Genomic DNA, 13,581 nt, shown 5'->3' on the forward strand with positions numbered 1-13,581 from the left:
ATAGAAGATATATCTCACCCGAAATTGGTTCATTGATTGCTTCAGAATGCATAAATGATTCTATTTTGGAATCTCAGACACAGTCAGGCTGTGGAAATAACCCACTTCTGGGAATGTGATTTTTAAATTGAAAGCAAAGTGACAAATGAAGTAACTGAAGGGGTCTCTTAGGGTCGATTTGGGCTGCAGACGTTGGAAAAAGCTATTGCCCAGGGCTTCCCTGGTGGCGCAGTGGTTAGGAATCGCCTGCCAATGCAGGGGACACGGGTTCGAGCCCTGGTCCGGGAAGATCCCACATGCCGCAGAGCAACTAAGCCCGTGCGCCTCAAGTACTGAGCCTGTGCTCCAGAGCCTGCGAGCCACAACTACTGAGCCCACGTGCCACAACTACTGAAGCCCGTGCGCCTAGAGCCTGTGCTCCACAACAGAAGCCTGCGCACCACAACAAAGAGCAGCCCCCGCTCACCACAACTAGAGAAAGCCCACATGCAGCAACGAAGACCCAACACAGACAAAAATAAAAAGTAAATAAAATAAATTTATTAAAAAAAAAAAAGAAAAAAAAAAAGCTATTGCCCACCGTCACAGACCACACTTTTTTTTAAGGTCTTTCACTTAAATGGTATTAGAGGGTTTCCTATTCAGTAGGTTTCATACCTATTAACTCATTTGATCCCTACAGCCGTCCTGGGAAGGAGGCAAGTGGGAGGTAGCTCTGCCCATTTCACAGTTCCGAAGCTGAGGTTCAGAGATGTCACGTGACCTGCCCACAGCCACACAGCCAGCTTCCTGGTACAGCACACAGTAGAGCCTATGGCTTTCCTTGATTTTTCTATCCAGCACCCAGTACACTGCAACCCACAGACTTTCTTAAGCAATCACACTCAAGAACCAAGGAATCCTGAAGTCACCAGCATTGTATTGGGAGTAAGATCATTCCATTCATTCAGCAAATATTTATTTATTAAAACACCTACTGTGTGCCAGGCACCGTGGAGGTGCTGGGGGTGTGTCAGTGAGTAACGCAGGTCAAATTTCAGTTCTCATGGAGCTTACTCGAAGTGGGGAAGGCAGATGATAAACAGTAAAATGTCCTTCTGGTAGTGACAAGTGTGCTGAAGGAAATTAAAGCAGGGTACAAGGATGGAGGAGTTGGCGGGGTGGGGGCGATGCTGCTTTGGAGAGGGTGGCAGGGATGCAGAGGCATGCAGATGTCACGGCACTTAAAACACTCGGTGGGACTTCCCTGGTGGCGCAGTGGTTGGGAATCTGCCTGCCAACGCAGGGGACGCGGGTTCAATCCCTGGTCCAGGAAGACCCCATATGCCGCGGAGCAACTAAGCCCACGATCCACAACTACTGAGCCTGTGCACCACAACTACTGAAGCTCGCGCGCCTAGAGCCCATGCTCCGCAACACGAGATGCCACCGCAATGAGAAGCCCCGGCACCGCAACGAAGAGTAGCCCCCGCTCGCTGCAACTAGAGGAAGCTCACGCGCAGCAACGAAGACCCAATGCAGCCATAAATAAATAAATAAATAAGTTTAAAAAAACAAAAAACAACAACACTTGGTGACCTGTGGCCATGAATGGATCCAAGTCCCCCTCATGACTCCCTGAGGGCACGGGCTGTATACTGGTCATCTCTGATTTCCAAGTACAAGCCACAGGCCTGGGTGTGGTAAGCGCTGCTTAGAGCACCAGCGGACAAAGGGCTCTGCCTGATGACAGGCTGGACTAAAACATGCCACTTTCTCTCGACATGTAAGCATCAGACTCCCCACTGAGTAAAATGAAGCCTTTGGATAGTTTTTAAAAGGCCCCCTGAATGTCAGGCACAAAATGTGCCGGCTGCCTGCCTTCCAGCAGGGGGCTGGCATTGCCTTCCAGAAGGACAGGTACATAACCCTAGGGCTGGGTTCCAGGCGGGGAGGTAAGGCAAAAGGGCTACTTAACTCCTAATCCCAATGGTGACCCTGGGCTAGTCAATTTCACCTCCTTGGGCACGACCCTCCTGACCTCCCTGCCTTCCCTGTGGGGGGAGAGGGCACCCATCATACAGTAGACACACACTAAGTCAGCCTCCTCTCTTCCCAGTAGTGTTCCGGAAAGCAAGGTTAAGACACAAGTGCACCGACCCCATGGTGCTGCCTCCTGCAGCTGATGCCCGAGTGCACGGGAAGCAAATGGAGAGGCTGATTCTTGCTCTTTGCGCCCTTTCCACCTGCCCTGCTGTAAAATGGAAATGTCTGCAGCACAGGAATCTTGAAAAGGCGGCCCCCGCCCTGGGGCGCAATTAGAACTCTGTGTGAGCTCAACATTAACATCAGATTCTTGCTTGGGGGTTTTTAAAGAGAAAGAAAAAAGGAAGAAATAGAATCGGTTTTGAAAGATTTGTATGGCAGCCTGCAGCTACCTCTAGCCATGAAATGTCATTCCTTCTAATCAGATTCTCTGGTCCTTGCTGGGCACTAGTCCGGGGTCCCTAAGCCGTGGAGACCAAACACTGCCCTTCCAGGTCATCCAAGAACCTTGCTGGAAAGCCAGTTGGAGCCTAATCCCCAGGAACGCCTGCTTTAGTGCAAAGCCCTTTGAAGGGTGGCGGCGGGGGGGGGGGTGAATTAGGACTCGGAGATGCACATGTGCGGCAAGCACGAGCCGACAGGCAGGCAAGGGGCTGCGTGCACTTGACAGGTGCGTACAGACTGGGTGTCTTGTGGCTGAAGGCAGGCGGAGGTGGGAAGCAGCACCGCGCACAAAATCCAGTTGGTCGGGGGTTAAAGGATCATACTTATCTTTGTAGCTCCATCTAAATGATGAATCTACGGCAGGTAATAAACAACTGGGTTTGTCGGGAGGGGGAGGGGGAAAAACAAGAAGCTAGCGCTGGAGTGATTCTACATCTCTTTCCCGTCCAGCTTAAAGTCAGGAGGCAGGAATCTTCTACTATAAAAATATCAATCCTGAAAAAAACAAATAAAGGCATTCTCTTCCACCCTAGAAAATGCTTCTTTGATTTGAACCGCAAATAACCAGTTGAAAGGCACCATCATTTTCTAAAACCTTGAGCCAAATAAATACACAAGACTAAATTAAAGAAATGCACCCTCTCAAGGTACTGCCTCACGCTCTGGGCCCAGCAACCAAACATCTATTCAATAATGGTTTTATTAATAGTGAGCTTTCAACATGTCATTGCTGGCAGGACTCAGAGGACCCAAGCGTGAGTGCAGAGCCAGAGGAAAGCCTGTGTGTCCCCACGAACACATTACCCATGGTTTCCAAATTGGAAGACAGGAATGAGACAGGGGAGGAGGAGCTGCATTTCAGACACAAAGTTGGAAGTGGTGATAATTTGTAATGGCTTCAGCCAACCATGTACAACGGGAAGATGACAAATGTGTCATTTAGAATGTGCCAGACCAAATACAATAACTTATATTAATACAGACAGATTCTTCCCGGGTTATTATGCAAAGGAAGGGAGGGTGTGATAACTCTAACTAAATGAAAGGGCCAGCCACTGTTTTAAACTTCTGGAACGTTTCAAATTCTAATATGCTCCTTGGATGCACCTGGGGGGATTCAGAGACTGTAATGAAGCCGTTTAATTTTTATCGAGATGAAACACACGCACCCATACACACACATCCCGGCGGCACATGGATACCCCGCTTTCTGCTACCAGAAGAATCAGGGACTCAGAAAGCAAGTGCGTGAGTGAATTTGATTTTGACTGCTCCCAGGGTGGTGCTGGGCATGCCACAGTCCTGTTGTCGTTTTCTCATTTACTCTGGAATGGCACAAGGGTTAGTGTTCTTGGGTTGAGGGACAACAGTCAACTTCTCGTCAGCACAGTGTGTAAGCCATCAATTTCTTGATTTGGTAGGAGGCTACCCAAGAGTGCCAAGATTCTTGTCTCCCAATCGTTAGCCAACTTTCTTTACTCTGCGATAAACGAAATCAATTCCAAAAGAACAAGAAAACACCGGATTAGACACTCTAAACGCCTCTGTGTAGTACATACCGAGCAAATCACAGGCTGCCTGGCTCATCCACCCTAGGACCCGTAGAGAGTCAGTGACTGGCCCAAGGTCACATAACAAATGTGCAGCAGAGTCCAATGCAACATCCCTGGCCTGTGGACTTCTTGGCCAATTTATCAAGCATTTTTGGCTGAAAATCTTTCAAAGATCTACTTTTTTATTATTATTAGCTTGGCTCCTGTTCGTTCAAGATACACTTTTCAAAAATCAAACGTTTCAACATAATTGCAAATAGTAAATGGCTTGCCTTATCCGCACCTGTCCCTGCTGATTTAGCAAATAGGCTTCAAGAGAGGGATGGGAGCCCCACCAGACAGAGGATAAAATCCTCACTGAACTTGCCCTAACAATGGATACTTAATTTGTCAGAAGAGAAGTGGAAGAACCCTTGTATACTCAATCTCCTCTGTTCACTGAGAGGAGGTGACCCTCTCTGATTCATCAACTCTTAAGGAATTTGATTCCTAAAATTTAATTTTCTTTATACACACACACACACACACACCCACACACACACAATTAATCTCTCCTTTGAAAAGCTCAGAGGATCTTTCCCCACTTTCTACCTGCAGAGGAAAAATAAAGATTTCAAGATTGAAAACATATCTCCTCAATACCCAAAACATGGAAACAACCTAAGTGTCTACTGACAGATGAAGGGAGAAAGTAAAGGTGCATATATTTATATACAATGGAATATTATTCAGCCATTTAAAAAAGGAAATCTTGCCATTTGTGACAACACAGATGAACCTGGAGGACGTTATACTAAGTAAAATAAGCCAGACACAGAAGGACAAATACTGTATGACCTCACTTATAAGTGGAATCTAAAGACATTGACCTCATGAAAGTAGAGAGTAGCATAGTGGTTGCCAGGGTTTGGGGGTGGGGGAAAGGGGAGATATTGGTAAAAATTCCAGTTATAAGATGAGTAGGTGCTAAGGATCTAATGCACAGCACGGTGACTACAGTTAATAATTCTGAACTGTATTCTTAAAATTTACTAAGTGAGTACATCTTAAGTGTTCTTACCATGAAAATAAAGTAACTGTGAAGTGATGGATATGTGAATTAGCTTAATTGTGGTAATCATTTTGCGATATAAAGGTGTATCAAATATCCCATTGTATACCTTAAATACATACACTTTTTACTTGCCAGCTATACTTCAATAAAACTGTGGGAGGAAGCAAAAAATCAACAAATGAATAAAATAAAATTGAAGAAGAAGAAAAAAGAAAATACGTCTCCTACTAAATGCAACGTGATATCCTGGAACAGAAGAAGGACAGAAGCAGAAACACTGGTGCCATTTGAATAAAATCTGAAGTTAAAATCCCTGCACCGTAGCTTACAAAGAGGGGCTGGAAGGGCAGAAATCCCGGTTAAGGGCAGTTTGTACCTCGTAGAGAAGCCGGGGCCTCTTCGGGCTTTCAGTTAAGGGACTTAACACCTTCAATTTCGTGGAAATGTGTCAACAGCTGCAAGTGTTCTAAACTGTCCCTGAAACTCCCGCCTATCCTGCAAGCCCAGGCCCTCCTGAGGCCTCAGCGATGAGGTGCCGCCTCCTCCGTTTTAAATTCCATCCATGGAAAGTCCGTCCCCCTTTCTCCCTGGAGTTAAGGTGACACAAAGCAGCACTCGTTTGCCTGTTGCTTCTGAAGGGTCCAAAGGGGTGTGCTCCAGGCTGGTTATGTGTCTGGCACTGGCCGGAAGGAAGAGGGTCACCCGAGAGGCAAGTGTTCCCTCAGCCTGTTCAGGAAAAGTGACAGCGATAAGGAGCTGCCCGGATCGCACTGGCTCTCACCCATCCCAGGGCAGTTCTGCTCCTATCAACACCACCCCGCCCCCCGCCCCCCCAGCAAGGGCAGTTCGGGAGCTTCAAAAGCTATTCCAAGAGAGTTCAGGTCTGACTCTGGAAGCAACAAGAGGAAACACAGGAGCTAATTAAGGCCTGGGGCTGCTCTGAGTCACCCGGTAGCAGCACCTTGGCGTAGTCGAGGGACGTTCAGGGAGAAGATGCAGAGCGCCATCAACGAGATGGGGGAGGGCCTATCGGAAACTCACAACTGAGCAGCTCCAGCCTTAGAGGTGCCGCAGAGTCTGGGGTGGGAACTGAAGGGAGACTCAGTGTTTTGAAAGTCCATGTTACCAGAGGCCTTTCTCAAGTCTATCACCTTGTGATGATTAAGCTACCTGAGTCCTTTTAAACTGCCGCTAAAATTGAATCCACGTTTATAAATGACCATTTGGATCAAGTATCTTCCAAGTATAAATGGATCATCTGGGAACTCCAGACCTTTTAGGGTCAAAGGCTAATGGATTATTTCTTTATAAATAGGTGGAATGTCAGATAACAGGAAGAGATTGGCTGGGGGGAGGAGACAGACAGGAGGATGTCCTGAAACCCACAAGGAGCTTTGTCTGCTGCACCCTTGAACAATATAAACTCATCCGTCTTTTTTCAGAAGCAGTGAAGAAGTTTCTAAAATCCTCAGGGGCCTCCCTGAGGGGCAGACAGATCAGGAAGCAAATGAGGGAAGCCAAGGTCAGAGGATGGTCAGGCCCCAGGTGAACAGTCAGGAAGTGGGTTCAAGATGCACCTGGCCACAGGTCATCAACAGACACAGGAAGTAGCCCGGGGACCTCTGCTGCCTAAGCGTTCCCAGCAGCCTGCAGGCCCTCCGCTGGAGTCCAAAACACCTGCATAGAGGGGACCCGAGGCAGGGGCGAGTGGTGGGGTGGTGAGAAGCTGGGTCACAGGCCGCCCCGATCCCCTGGGAAGCATTTTCCCTGCAGAAGCAGATTGTGTCACTGTTCCTTTTCCCCAGAACTCTTCACTTCTTGCACACAAAGGTGGTGGTGGTGGTGGTGGTGGGGTGTGTGTGTGTGTGTGTGTGTGTGTGTGTGTGTGTGTGTACCCCTGCAAGGGATCCCTGAATCCACACATAAACCAAACGCTCTCCACCTCATACTCCAGTTGATCTGCAATAGCCCTGGGCACGAGATCAGCAAACATGTACATTCCTTTAAACAGCATGATTAAATCCCTAAGAGCTAGTTGTCAGGAGGTTATTTTTCTCAATTAACAGACACAAAAAGTACAACTTCTCTCAAGGGGTTGGGGAATTTATTTTTGACATTCAGGCAGATGCCTCCTTCCCAACAACGTTAGAGACACTTACAGTCCAAGTGAGAACCAGAGGTTATGAGGGGGCAAGTGACGTGTCCCAAGATACATGGCCTGGTTCAATAAACAGCAGGGTCAGGCCAGAACTCTGTGGGTCACCAGACCAGACTCCTTGGACCACTCTGACACTAACAAAACTTTCTTTCAGGGGCAAAAGCCTAGAGAATAATGAGAATAACAACAGCAAAAGGGGAGGTCACCCACTGATAACTAACTATATGCCAAGCAGAGACCTTCTCTCTTTTAACGCTCATAAGAACCCATAGCCCCTTTCGCACTTTGTAATCACACATTTGCCTAAGTATTTGATAATGCCTGTCTCCCACGCACTAGCCTTTATGCCCCACGAAGGCAGGGTCCATGTCCGTTTTGCCCATCACTATATCCCAAGTGCCTGGCATCTATTTGCTCAAAAAACTAGATGTTCTTGTTTTAAAGAAATACTTTTAAGAAAAACGGGACCCAGAAAGGTCAAGCGATTTGCCTAAGGACACACAGCATGGAGTTACTGCCAATATGAGGAGCTTCGCCACTCTGCCCCGTACTCATCCCCAAACCAGAGCCCTACCTTGACGGCCTCAGCGTGGGTCACCCGGGCCAGGGATCTGTCGTTGACACGCAGAATCTGGTCCCCGACTCGCAGCCCTTCCTTCTCGGCCAGAGAGCCTGGCTCCACCAGCGACACATAGATGCCCACGCCATGCTCCGAGCCCCCGCGGATGCTGAAGCCCAAGCCCTCGTGGGCCTTGGCGCGCCGCAGGCTCACTAGGCGCACCTCCCCGGGCCCCGCGCCGTCGGGGCCGCCCCAGCTGGGTTGCCTGTAGGAGGCGGTGGTGGGCAGGTAGAGACCCTCGGCAGTGTACTGGTCGAAGAGCAGCTGGTCGGAGCGCGGGATGACCAGCCGCAGCATGGGCAGCAGACGCCGCTTGACCGGGCTGTCCAGCAGCACGCGCAGGGTGCGCACCAGGTCGAAGACGTTGCGGCGCGCGTGGTAGGCGTTCAGACAGTGCGTGAACTGCTCCCGCTCCGCCTCGCTCAGCAGCGCCGTCAGCGCCTGGTGCAGCTGGCGCACGTTGGCAGACAGCAGTCGCAGCCCCGCGCCCCCGCCGCCGCCGCCCGCCCCGGCCGCGGAGCCCAAAGAGCCGGTGGAGGACGAGCTCACCGACAGGCCGTCCAGCTGCGCGTTCATGTCCCCGCCGAGGGCCGGGCGGACTCGGGGCGCGCGGTGGGGCAGCCGCTGCACTCGCTGGCACCGGCGCGACAGCTGGATCCCCGGGAGCGCGGAGATCGCAGCCGAAGTCCGGGTTTGGGAGCTGGGGGGACGCCGAGACAGGGGCTGGATCCGGGGAGACGCAGAGACGGCGGCCGGAGTCTAGGCTTGGGCTGGGCACGGAAACAGTGCCTGAATCCTGGGGGTATCGCGGAGTCCAGTGCTAGAGTCCCGGGCGCGCGAAGACGGAGGGGGTCGCGAAACTGGAGTCCTCGGGGCGCAGAGACGGAGGCTGGAGTCCAGAGGACGCGGCGACAGAGGCTGGAGTCCGGGCAAGGCGGAGACGGCGGCGGGGTCCCAAGGGACAAGGAGTTGGCGGCTGGAGCCCGGAGGTCGCGGCTACTGCGGCTGGAGCCCGGGGGGACGCGGAGAGAGCAGCTACATTCTGGAGGGCACAGAGACGACGGGTGGCTGCAGTGGGGTGGGGGGTGCCCAGCAAAGCTGACCGCCCCGTCACACCATGCCCGGGGCTCCCCCAGCCGGGCCGCCCGTTCCTCTCGGGCTGGGGGGCCCCAAAGTCATAAGTTGGGGTGGGGGGCGCTCTAGTCCCAGAGCCCCCCGAATCGCAGCTGATGGAGCCGCACGGGCGTCCGGCAGGGGGTGCGGGGCATGTCCGGGGCAGCCCTGGGAGGCAGCAGCCCGGGTACCCCTGCGCCCCCCGAACCACCCGCGCGCAGACGGAGCCGCGCGCCCGCGAGCCGGGACTTTGAGAACTGTTGAGCAGCCCGGGGCCGATCTTCCAGCGAGTTCCGACGCCGTCGCTCTCGCCAGCCCAGTCTTGGCCCCGCCCCCTTGCCCCTCCCCCTCTCCCGCCCCCTCCCCCCGGCGGGCTCTTCAGGAAATGACGTCCGGCTTCGAGCCTGGCGGTTGCCTGGAGACGGGGTGAAACAGTCCAACCCCAGGGAAGAAAGGGGCGAAAGTGGGGGTAGGGGTGGGAGAATAATGCGAGTCTCCCCACTTCTCCAGCCGCGGGCCGGGGGGCTGGACCTCAAAAACTGCTTTTCCGCGATGGAAGCCTGTTCGTCAGGATCGCTTTGGTGCAACTAGCCAGCTAGCTAATTCACAATGGCGGGGGGCGGGGAATAACCAACTTTTTGACCCTAAAATACTAAATGCTTCAGGCTCAGTTTTCACCTTGAAAGCTCGCGGTCCCTTTTTGCACACACTAACATTCAAGTTCATGTGTTTATGTGCACGATTGTTGGGCACCTACTGTGTGCAAGAAACCTATCTCTTCAAGCATATACTGGTGTCTGCAGGAGCCAACTCCAGTGCAGGGATAGATCAGACTGGACCCCTGCCCGATCTCCAGTAGGTGGGAAAAACGTTTTCACAAATATAAAGTGGACACAACACACACACATGCAGATAAAATAGAAAACTGGAGATATCGGAATAAGGTGGGTGGATTGTATCAATGTCAGGATCAGGGTTATGATCTTGTCAACACTGGGGGAAACCGGGTGAAGGGTATATGGGATGTCTGTATTATTCCTTACAACTGCATGTGAATCTACAATTATCTCAAAATAAACATTTTTTAAAAATGTGTATGAAGTGGGTTGGGAAAAAAGTATTCTATGCCTTCCCATACCAAGACAAATGGGAAGATACTCCAAGGCTGGTTTAGAGACTCTCATCCCCATCACCCCCCAATACAATCTAAGGGAAGCCTGTGCTTTTATTCAGAGGTGACTTTCTAAGGAGCCCAGTAGTGTGACCCCAACACACACACACACACATACACACACACCTACCTCGCACACATCCCCTCCAACCTGAATTGTCTCTCCTAATCTATCTTCTATAGAAAGACATATTTTCCCTACAAATATTCTGGAATTGCCATTCTAGAACCACCTGACTTCTATCTGGGAGAGGGAGAGATGGGGTGTCACCTGAAGGAGTAGGTTTGAGCTGGACCCAGAAGGATGGAGCATTCATTCATTCATTTACTTATTTGATCACTCTGCATTCACCATTTTCCAATCACCTATTCTGTCCTGGATCTTGTGCTGAGTGTTGGAGACCCCAATTAAAAAAATGAAATCTCTTACCTCAAGGAAGTTAGTCTAGCAGGGGAGAAAGACCACATAAATTAAGGTAAAAACCAGTATGATAAGTGTTGTAACGGCTGAGAGAGCCCAGGTTTATGGGAGGAGAAAATGGTAAGGACTTTATCAATCAAAGAGGTGACACAAGAATGAAGGGAATGAATTTTCTTTTTTGGACAATGGGGAAACATGGAGGGATTTTATACCCTGTTAGCTTAGTGCATTCCCAGAACTGAGACTAGGAATTGAAGTTATATTATTCTCCCCAGATTGTCAATTCTCTTCTTCATTTCCCTAAAACAGAGCTTGATTAAATTAATGCCCAGTGAACATATTTGAGAGGGTGTCTTAAACAGCCAGTGTCTTGGACATCCATCTGACAGCTCTGTTACAGCAGTTAATGACGTGTATCTTTCCTTCTCCTTCTTAACTGCCATTGAAGCCTTGATGTAACTAGCCAAAGGTATTTAAGAAAAAAATCAATCTCCCTCACCCCCAAAATATATTAATGGCAAACCTCAAAATGCCACCAGGCAGGGCTTCATTGTATGCAGTTCAGGTTTTCTGCAAATGTATTTCATGCTAAGCTTTCACTTACTTTGTGTTCTAATTATAGTTATTGTGATTGGCTTGATAAATGCATCCCAAGAGCTAAGATCCCCATTCCTAACATTTTATTTCTGTGCAGAGGATATTTGCAAGACGGTATTTTGCTTTAGGCAGCAGAAACTACTGCTGAACACAGGTCTTAGTAGAAAAGGAAACACTTTCTTCTGCAAACATCAGAGACCATCTGGGATGCTGTGCTATTGTTTAATGTCATAGAGGCCAATTTGGGGGGCAGACAAGTGCAAGAACATGGAAAAAGAACTCATTGGGGTTTCTTCCAGCCATCTTGCATGACCTCCTTCGTATCAGTTTGCACTATGTACCGTTGGAGGCGAGGCAGTGTGTAACTGTGCTCAAACCTCAAGAATCCTATTTCATGTCTGAAGATGTGTTTGTCGTTCAGAAATAAGCTCTTGGAAACCCAAGATGCCTGCGCTTCTGAGGGCTGCACGGCCTCCAGCCTTCAAGACCTGGAAGGAAACCCTGAGTACGTGAGCAGACCTGGCCTTGGTTGCATACTGCCCTCTTCAGAAGGAAAATAGAATTCTCCTGTGTCCGCTGCAGGCTTCCTGTGGCTGTCTTCATCAAAGCCACTTTTAATATAGTCCATTATTGTTACCCAACTCTGGCAAATCAATGCCCTTCTCCTGTGGATATTCCTGGAAACTTGGACTGGAGCAGTTGAAAAGACAGAGGGAAGAAGAGTGAATTGTATTCAACTCAGAAGTGCTTTGTGTTGAACTGGATTTTTGGTTGTTTATTTCTCATGTGCTTGTTTTAACCAAGAGACGACATATCGAACTGCACTCTGGATATTGGGCAGAAAACCATTATTCCAACCTCAGAACGTCCCTTTACTAGCTGAGAGACCCATGGCAAATGGCTTCCCTTCTCATCTGTAAAATGAAGCTTCTAAACCTTCCCTGTCTCTCAAGAGCACAGCTGTAAATACCACACCCTGTGCAGTAAGTGAAAGCACGACACAGCGCATAGGTTCGCCTAATGTTGTTAGTTTCTCCTCTTTTCTACGGAAATTTTTGAAATCCTTTTACTATTTCATAGTCATTTGGAGCTTCTCCCCTTCCCTCTTATCTACGGGAACATATCCTTAGAAGACAATAGAGATTAATTTCATTTGAGATGCATTTCCCATGGGACATATAAAAAAATATAGCTAATGTTTATTGAGTGCCAGACACTGTTTTAAACATTTGTAAAAATTTTAATTCACTCAGTCTCCCAATTATTCTGTAAAGAGAGATACTACCACCACCACCATCATCATTCTGGTAAAAAAGACAGAAAACCGAGATGTAGGGACATTACTATCACCAAGGTTACAGCGGTAGCTGATGAAAGAGTTGGGATTTGAACCCAGGCCATCTGGCTCCAGAGTTCTTACTCAGTCACTGTGCTGTGCAGCCTCTCAAGTGTTTGGTTTGAAGACGCTGAAAGGTACCCTATGCGAGCGGCATAAAGACCACATTTCTTGCAAGTTGGGCTGGGCATGTCAGAGGTTAAAAACGAGTCACACACTAATGGCTCCTGGTTGGTAAGCTGACATTCTATGGTGGAGAGGATGAGCAGGGGGTTAATAAAAAGATGTCATTGAGAGAGATGGAGATGAAGAGGATTGGGGGACCCCCAGGGCTCTCAGTCTGGACAAAGGAGGAGGACACTCAAAGCCATCTGGTGTAGGGTGTCCTAGGGAGCCCCTCCCAGCTCTGGGATCCCTAAAGAAAGAAGGTTAGCCACTGGAGTTATCACTTCTCCTCCAGTACCAGAGCCTATCTCTTCCCTGCAATATCAGTGGGGATGGTATCAGCAAAGAAAAGGAACGCATTCGCCTCTATGACTAGTAGATAATGCAGACAGTATTGGTGGAAGTGCAGGGAGATAAGAGAGAGGCGAGAAAAACAGAAAGCACAAAAACATCAGGAGAAGAAGAGAGATACAGGTATTTATCTTAGCCTGGGTATAATCTCCAAAGAGTCTGTCTCATGGTAATGGAGAATCATGTGGTGTTTGTGCTAGAAAGGCGTTAGAGCACAGAGTTGATCTCCAGGTTCAAATCCCATCTCTGATATTTGTTACCTGTGTGACCTTGGGCAAGTCATGGAGGGCTTTTGCACCTGAGTGCCCTTACCTGTAAAATGGGGACAGTGGCACTGCCATTAGTGTTATAATATTGATTGAACTCAGGTAGGCAAAGTGCTTATCACCCTGCCTGGCATGTACCAAGCACTTCCACAGGGCTTGGCATCTGTCTCGGTCAAAGCTCTTACTGCGTGGGAGGCTCTCAAGAACAGGACCATAGCTCCTTTACCTCTGTGTTGGGTGCTCGGCTCCAGGACAAGCACATAGTAAGTGCTCAGTAATTACTGTTGAATGCATCCTTAGTTCTCTTC

The 13,581-nt window shown here is 49.3% G+C and overlaps 1 protein-coding gene across 5 annotated transcripts in view; it reads right to left on the reverse strand.

The window, feature by feature from the left end:
• The window catches only part of WHRN (whirlin), a 92,055-nt gene extending 79,610 nt beyond the window's left edge, over positions 1 to 12,445 (reverse strand). For all 5 annotated transcript variants that reach the window (XM_082403902.1, XM_082403901.1, XM_082403900.1 and 2 more), the window contains exon 1: positions 7,809 to 12,445. In XM_082403902.1, the coding sequence (XP_082260028.1) occupies positions 7,809 to 8,429 (621 nt within the window). In that variant the 5' untranslated portion in view covers positions 8,430 to 12,445. The remainder of the gene's footprint in view (positions 1 to 7,808) is intronic.
• Between the last annotated feature and the right edge of the window lie 1,136 nt (positions 12,446 to 13,581).

The sequence above is a fragment of the Balaenoptera borealis genome (genome assembly GCF_965194805.1).
Source record: "Balaenoptera borealis genome assembly, chromosome: 8".
Classification (NCBI taxonomy): Eukaryota; Metazoa; Chordata; class Mammalia; order Artiodactyla; family Balaenopteridae; genus Balaenoptera; species Balaenoptera borealis.